We start from the raw sequence: 7,221 nt of genomic DNA, 5'->3' as shown, positions 1-7,221 counted from the left end.
ATAATTTACTACATTTGAGAAAGTGCTCTTTTCAAATCTGAAAAACCTGAACGAAATGTAATGGTTTCATTTTTTTTGAGAAAAAAAAAATGAAAGATGAAATGCAAACAAAAAACCGTATGAAATACTCACCCTCTCTTCAGAGAGAGCCCCAATTTCTTCATATGTTCAGATGAAAGCAAAAGCTAACACACTAAAAGTTATACAATTTCCTTTAAAAAAATATAATTCGGTAACAGCAGAGCTCTGAAAAACTGGAAAGCTCACTTCACTGTGTGGTAGAGAATGGAAGAAATTAACCAGTACATGATCCAGAGATGACACAGGGCATTTAAAGTAAACCCTGAGAACTAATTCCCAAATTAGGAAACACTAATATAAGTAACCAACAAAAATATACCGTGGATCCAATGAAATGAGGTCAAGAGGAGATGATCCTTTTGGGATGACATTCTAATTTGAATTAAAATGTGAGTAAAGTATTTTAGAAGACATTCTATCAAATAATGATAGACCTGCATAAGGAGGCTTGTCACAGTTATAAGATCTGTCTCTGGTGGATAGACAAACCAGATTAACACGAAATTGAAAAGGAAAAAGCTTTTTTATTATTTAATTTATTATTATGGCTTTTTGCAACATGGCAAAACATTACAGCTTAAAGCAGACATCATCTCCTCATAGAGGAGGAAAAATTTTTGCAGTCAAATCAAAATTGTAATTAAGAGGTCATTGGTATACCATTCTATTCAGTTTAATAAAAATGATACTACACCTTCATGAACTCCAGAGATAAAAGATTACTTAAAACAAACAAACAAACAAAAAACCATGTGATTCACTGCATGAATAATAAAGGCTACAATAAGGAATTTAGGTCCATCTATGTCTATGATAATAAACATAAAAGACTGCAAAACAATTTTAAAACAGAATGATCACAGACCTATTAATAAAAATTCATCATATGCCTGATCACCAGAAAAAGAATTATTAAGGTATGCAGTGAAGGGAATGGAGGAGAGTAAAATATAAAATGTCTTTTTATTTCTCATTGACTTCAACTTTCTTTATATCCCTAGAGAGTACAGGGAGAAGATGTGCCTCGGTATTGAAGATCCAGTGTTCCAGTGGAAGTAGATCATCATCAGAAAATATTAAGTACAAATATCTGGAGAGAGAAACATGGGTATGTGAGGCCTGAGAGACCCTGTCAGCCAGTGAAACCACAAAGAGACAGAAAAAAAACACATCAATGTCTCCATTCATCTTATGGAGAATCATGGACAACCGTCAAGTATAGCAAAACCTTAAGGGGTATACTCATTAATGCCGAAGAAAGAAGCTGCTCTGTGCTTTGGTCCCTGTGTACGAGAACCATACAAAGCAGTCCCAAGTCATTGAACTTACATGATGATGAAAACACACCTGCAATTACTGCCATGCATGTAGAATGGCATTCGGAAGCAGTCACGCTTGATGTTATTTGAATGTGTTCATGATAAAGACAACTAGAAAGAAGATCTCTTCAGGTATCTTAGTCACATACATCCAGAATAATTTTTACTTACTTTAGTGTTTCTGCCAGGAAGAAACTCTGCTGCACATCATCATAGCTCTCCTTATGGAAGTAAACATCCCTGAGGCCTGAATAGCCTCCTTTCACTCTGCAGTGTTTCTCCAAGGCCTAAATCACAAAGAGGAGGGAAAAAAATGGTCACATTCCAGTAAACTGACTGGCACAAATTTTTACCATTAGATTGTCACATTTAAATAAAATAAGGATTCAAATGGAATGATAGATTGCAATAGTTTCAGGTGAAAATTTAAAAAACCATAACATGTAAATGCAAATAAAGTATGAAAAGTTAAAGGACACATGGACGGTATATCTCATCTAATTGGAAACACTTCTACATTTAGTTCTGGAATTTCAGTGATTTTTACCATTTCTTTTTATGGTCTAGAGCAGGATGCATCAAACTACAGACCACAAGCTACATCCAGCCTGCTTTTTGTTTTGTAAGTAAAGTATTATTGAACCACAGTCACACTCACTTGTTTACATATTGTGTGTGGCTCTGTTTTTTCACTACAATGGCAGAGTTGAGTAAATGCATAGGGCCCCCAAGCCTAATTCTCTCTGGCCCTTACAGAAAAAGTTTGCTGACCCCTGGTCTAGAGAGATTGTTCATGTCAACTGGGATTCTAAACCGCTGGTTGAGAAAGTGTACTCGACCAAAAACAGCTGCTACTATCATCAGAATATCTTATTTAAAAAAAATTGATTGTGGAGTACAGAGTGATATTGGTGACCGACAGATATAAAAGAGAAAATGGAAAGCAGTGAAAAAAACATGCTTGGTATCTATTTCTGAAATACATTTTTCTTTTCTTTAGTCTGAGATGGAAGAAAGATGGGATGAAACCACTGGTAACTACCAAGAGAGAAATGAGCCTACATTTCTATAGCTGCCTGACTACAACGAGTACTACAGTCAGAGATGGGAAAGGACACCAGTTGGGCAGTGTGGGAACGAAAATTTAGGTAACACCTAAAATAACTTGCCTTCCATTCTGTCAGCTGCTGCTAACCTGACCGCTCTTTGTATTTGGAAATTACACTGGTTTGCTTTGCTGGTTACCAGGCATAGTCATCTCCAGGAAAGTTATTTTCTATTCACCACATCCTATTAATTCTAATAACTATATGGTCAAATAAAGATTTCCACTGTATACAAACTGCCATTGGAAATCTGGTTCTAATTCATAGAATGTGGACAAAAATAATAAAGTGTAAGCCTAAACCCCTTAAAATTTTTAATGAGATAAAGAAAACACAAGAAACATGAACAAAAATGTTACTCTTAGGTTCTCATGTCATTATTCATTTATTTTTCAGTTTTCTTTTACAGATCACAACCCTGTCCCTCTTTTTTTATGTGCATAATTACATCATATTTTCCTCCCATTTAGCTCAACTACCATGAAGATATGGCATAGATCTTGCCATGTTAGTTGAGAAAAATCTTCATTGGCTAGAAAAGGGCTTTGGAGGAAAGCACGGCTCTAAGCATGCGGAGCCCAGAAAACGTGAGATGGAAGGCAAAGGCAGGGAGCAGGAATGTGGTGCTGAGCGCTCAGCTTCCATCTGCAGACACTGATAATGAGGATATTGATTCTGCACCCTAGGGCTGGAGGGCAGAAGGGAGAGAGCATGGGGCCCGGAGGAGAAGCATTTAATTACCAGGTGAAAGAAAATCTAACTGGCAGGCTATGTGAATAAAAAACACCCATCTCCTCGTTTGGTACTGTTTAAAAGCCCTGGGGAATATAAGAACAATTAACTTAAAAAAAAAGCTTCCATTATATTCTTAGTTTCAGACAAAGAGCTAAGTGGGGGAAAAGCCTGAAGAAAGGAACTTTCAGGTCCTATTATATTTTTCCTTCCTTCTTTCTTGATAACAGTTCTTTTTGACAAAAAGTCAAATACCAGATACATGGAGTAGGCCAAAAATTATTTGTAAAAAAGGAAAAAAACCCCAAGATTTAGAAGACATGGGTAAATTTGTTATTACTGAACATAATGAAATCCTATTTCTAGACATCTTCTTAAAAAAAAGATTTTATCCACAGAAGTTTTTCTTGGTTTGCCCCTTGAAGTTCTTTGGTAATAAAGAAATAAGCTAAAGAGAGGGCCAGGCATGATAAACAGCTAACCCTCCCTCCTGTAGAAATTTCTAAAATCTCCTTCTTTTATTATAGAAAAAAGAGTTGTTTTTGGGGTAGGCACTGCCCAAACGTTGTTCATCTTTTCAGTTCACCTCCACTCATTCTTTTTCTCCCCCAATCCTGATGTGGTGAACCAGAGTAGTCAAGAAGACAATCTAATGTTTTAGAGGTGGGGGCCAAATCCAAGCTCCAGACTCCCTAGCTGTGGCCTCAGTTTCCTGGACCCAGGCAGCATGCCTTTTCTCAACATGAGGTTGTCCTGAGAATAAAACTCAAGACTAGTCCAGAAGATGGCAGAGGAGTAAGATGTGGAGATCACCTTCCTCCCCACAAATACATCAAAGATACATCTACATGTGGAACAACTCCTACAGAACACCTACTGAATGCTGGCAGAAGACCTCAGACTTCCCAAAAGGCAAGAAACTCCCCACGTACCTGGGTAGGGCAAAAGAAAAAAGAAAAAACAGAGACAAAAGAATAGGGACGGGACCTGCACCTCTGGGAGGGAGCTGTGAAGGAGGAAAAATTTCCACACACTAGGAAGCCCCTTCACTGGCAGAGACGGGGGTTGGCTGGGCGGAAGCTTCGGAGCCATGGAGGAGAGCGCAGCAATAGGGGTGCAGAGGGCAAAGCGGAGAGGTTCCCCACAGAGGATCGGTGCCAACCAGCACTCACCAGCCTGAGAGGCTTGTCTGCTCACCCGCCGGGGTGGGCAGGGGCTGGGAGCTGAGGCTCAGACTTCGGAGGTCAGATCCCAGGGAGAGGACTGGGGTTGGCTGCGTGAGCACAGCCTGAAGGGCGCTAGTGCACCACAGCTAGCTGGGAGAGAGTCCGCGAAAAAGTCTGGAACTGCCTAAGAGGCAAGAGACCACTGTTTTGGGGTGCATGAGGAGAGGGGATTCCTTCCCTGTCTATCCACAGAAGGCAGAGCACTGCCTAAAGAAGCTCCAGAGACGGGCACGAGCCGCAGCTATCAACTCAGACACCAGAGATGGGCTTAAATGCTAATGCGGCTGCTGCAGCCACCAAGAAGCCTGTGTGCAAGCACAGGTCACTATCCACACCTCCCTTCCCAGGACCCTGTGCAGCCCGCCCCTGCCAGGGTCCTGTGATCCAGGGACAACTTCCCCGGGTAGAACACACTGCGCGCCTCAGGCTGTTGCAACGTCATGTAGGCCTCTGCCACTGCAGGCTCGCCCCACATTCTGTACTCCTCCCTCCCCCCGGCCTGAGTGAGCCAGAGTCTCCTAATCACCCGCTGCTTTAACCCCGTCCTGTCTGAAAGAAGAACAGACGCCTGAGGGCAACCTACACAGAGAGGCAGGGCCAAACTCAAAGCTGAACCCCAGGAGCTGTGCGAACAAAGAAGAGAAAGGGAAATCTCTCCCAGCAGCCTCAGGAGCAGTGGATTAAATCTCCACAATCAACTTGAGCTATCCTGCATCTGTGGAATATCTGAATAGACAACAAATGAACCCAAAATTGAGGCAGTGGACTTTGGGAGCAACTGTAGACTTGGGGTTTGCTGTCTGTGACTGACTTGTTTCTGATTTTCATGTTTATCTTAGTATAGTTTTTAGTGCTTGTTATCATTGGTGGATTTGTTTATTGGTTTGGTTGCTCTCTCTTTTTTTTTTTACTTAATTTTTAAATTTTATTTTATTTCTTCTTCTTATTATTTTTTCTTTCTTTTTCTCCTCTCTTTTCTTCTAGCCACATGGCTAACAGGGTCTTGGTGCTCTGGCTGGGTGCCAGGCCTGAGCCTCTGAGGTGGGAGAGACGAGTTCAGGACAGTGGACCACCAGAGACCTCCAGGCCCCACATAATATCAACCAGCAAGAGCTCTCCCAGAGATCTCCATCTCAATGCTAAGACCCAGCTCTACCCAACAGCCAGCAAGCTCCAGTGCTGGACGCCCCATGCCAAACAACTAGCAAGAGAGGAACACAAACCCACCCATTAGCAGAGAGGCTGCCTAAAATCATAATAAGGTCACAGACACCCCAAAACACACCACTGGATGCAGCCCTGCCTACCCGAAAGACAATATCCAGCCCCACCCACCAGAACACAGGCACGAGTCCCCTCTACCAGGAAGCCTACACAACCCACTGAACCAACCTTACCCACTGGGGGCAGACACCAAAAACAACAGGAACTACGAACCTGCAGCCTGCGAAAAGGAGACCCCAAACACAGTAAGTTAAGCAAAACGGGAAGCATGAGAAATATGCAGCAGATGAAGGAGCAAGGTAAAAACCCACCAGACCAAACAAATGAAGAGGACATAGGCAGTCTACCTGAAAAAGAATTCAGAGTTATGATAGTAAAGATGATCCAAAATCTTGGAAACAGAATGGAGAAAATAAAAGAAATGTTTAACAAGGACCTAGAAGAAATAAAGAGCAAACAAACAATGATGAACAATACAATAAATGAAATTAAAAATTCTCTAGAAGGAATCGATAGCAGAATAACTGAGGCAGAAGAACGGATAAGTGACCTGGAAGATAAAATAGTGGAAATAACTACTGCAGAGCAGAATAAAGACAAAAGAATTGAGGACAGTCTCAGAGACCTCTGGGACAACATTAAACACACCAACATTCGAATTATAGGGGTTCCAGAAGAAGAAGAGAAAAAGAAAGGGACTGAGAAAATATTTGAAGAGATTATAGTTGAAAACTTCCCTAATATGGGAAAGGAAATAGTCAATCAAGTCCAGGAAGTGCAGAGAGTCCCATACAGGATAAATCCAAGGAGAAACACACCAAGACACATATTAATCAAACTATCAAAAATTAAATACAAAGAAAAAATATTAAAAGCAGCAAGGGAAAAACAACAAATAACATACAAGGGAATCTCCATAAGGTTAACAGCTGATCTTTCAGCAGAAACTCTGCAAGCAAGAAGGGTGTGGCAGGACATATTTAAAGTGATAAAAGGGAAGAACCTACAACCAAGAGTACTCTACCCAGTAAGGATCTCATTCAGATTCCACAGAGAAATTAAAACCTTTACAGACAAGCAAAAGTTAAGAGAATTCAGCACCACCAAACCAGCATTACAACAAACGCTAAAGGAACTTCTCTAGGCAGGAAACACAAGAGAAGGAAAAGACCTACAAAAACAAACCCCAAACAATTAAGAAAATGGTAATAGGAACATACATATCGATAACTACCTTAAAAGTAAATGGATTAAATGCTCCAACCAAAAGACATAGACTGGCTGAATGGATACAAAAACAAGACCTGTATATATGCTGTCTACAAGAGACCCACTTCAGACCTAGGGACACATACAGGCTGAAACTGAGGGGATGGAAAAAGATATTCCATGCAAATGGAAATCAAAAGAAAGCTGGAGTAGCAATTCTCATATCAGAAAAAATCAACTTTAAAATAAAGACTATTATAAGAGACAAAGAAGGACACTACATAATGATGAAGGGATCAATCCAAGAAGAAGATATAACAATTG

The 7,221-nt window shown here is 40.7% G+C and overlaps 1 protein-coding gene across 2 annotated transcripts in view; it reads right to left on the bottom strand.

Annotated features, from left to right (window-relative positions):
- Positions 1 to 585: 585 nt before the first annotated feature.
- MAN1A1 (mannosidase alpha class 1A member 1) overlaps positions 586 to 7,221 on the bottom strand; it is a 168,307-nt gene continuing 161,671 nt past the window's right edge. For both annotated transcript variants that reach the window (XM_036870936.1, XM_036870937.1), the window contains exons 12-13: positions 1,572 to 1,687; positions 586 to 1,171 (exon numbers count right to left, since the gene is read on the bottom strand). In XM_036870936.1, the coding sequence (XP_036726831.1) occupies positions 1,045 to 1,171; positions 1,572 to 1,687 (243 nt within the window). In that variant the 3' untranslated portion in view covers positions 586 to 1,044. The remainder of the gene's footprint in view (positions 1,172 to 1,571; positions 1,688 to 7,221) is intronic.

Source organism: Balaenoptera musculus, chromosome 12 (genome assembly GCF_009873245.2).
Source record: "Balaenoptera musculus isolate JJ_BM4_2016_0621 chromosome 12, mBalMus1.pri.v3, whole genome shotgun sequence".
Taxonomy (NCBI): Eukaryota; Metazoa; Chordata; class Mammalia; order Artiodactyla; family Balaenopteridae; genus Balaenoptera; species Balaenoptera musculus.
Note: the sequence above shows the minus strand (reverse complement) of the source record. Positions and strands in the feature narration are given on the sequence as shown.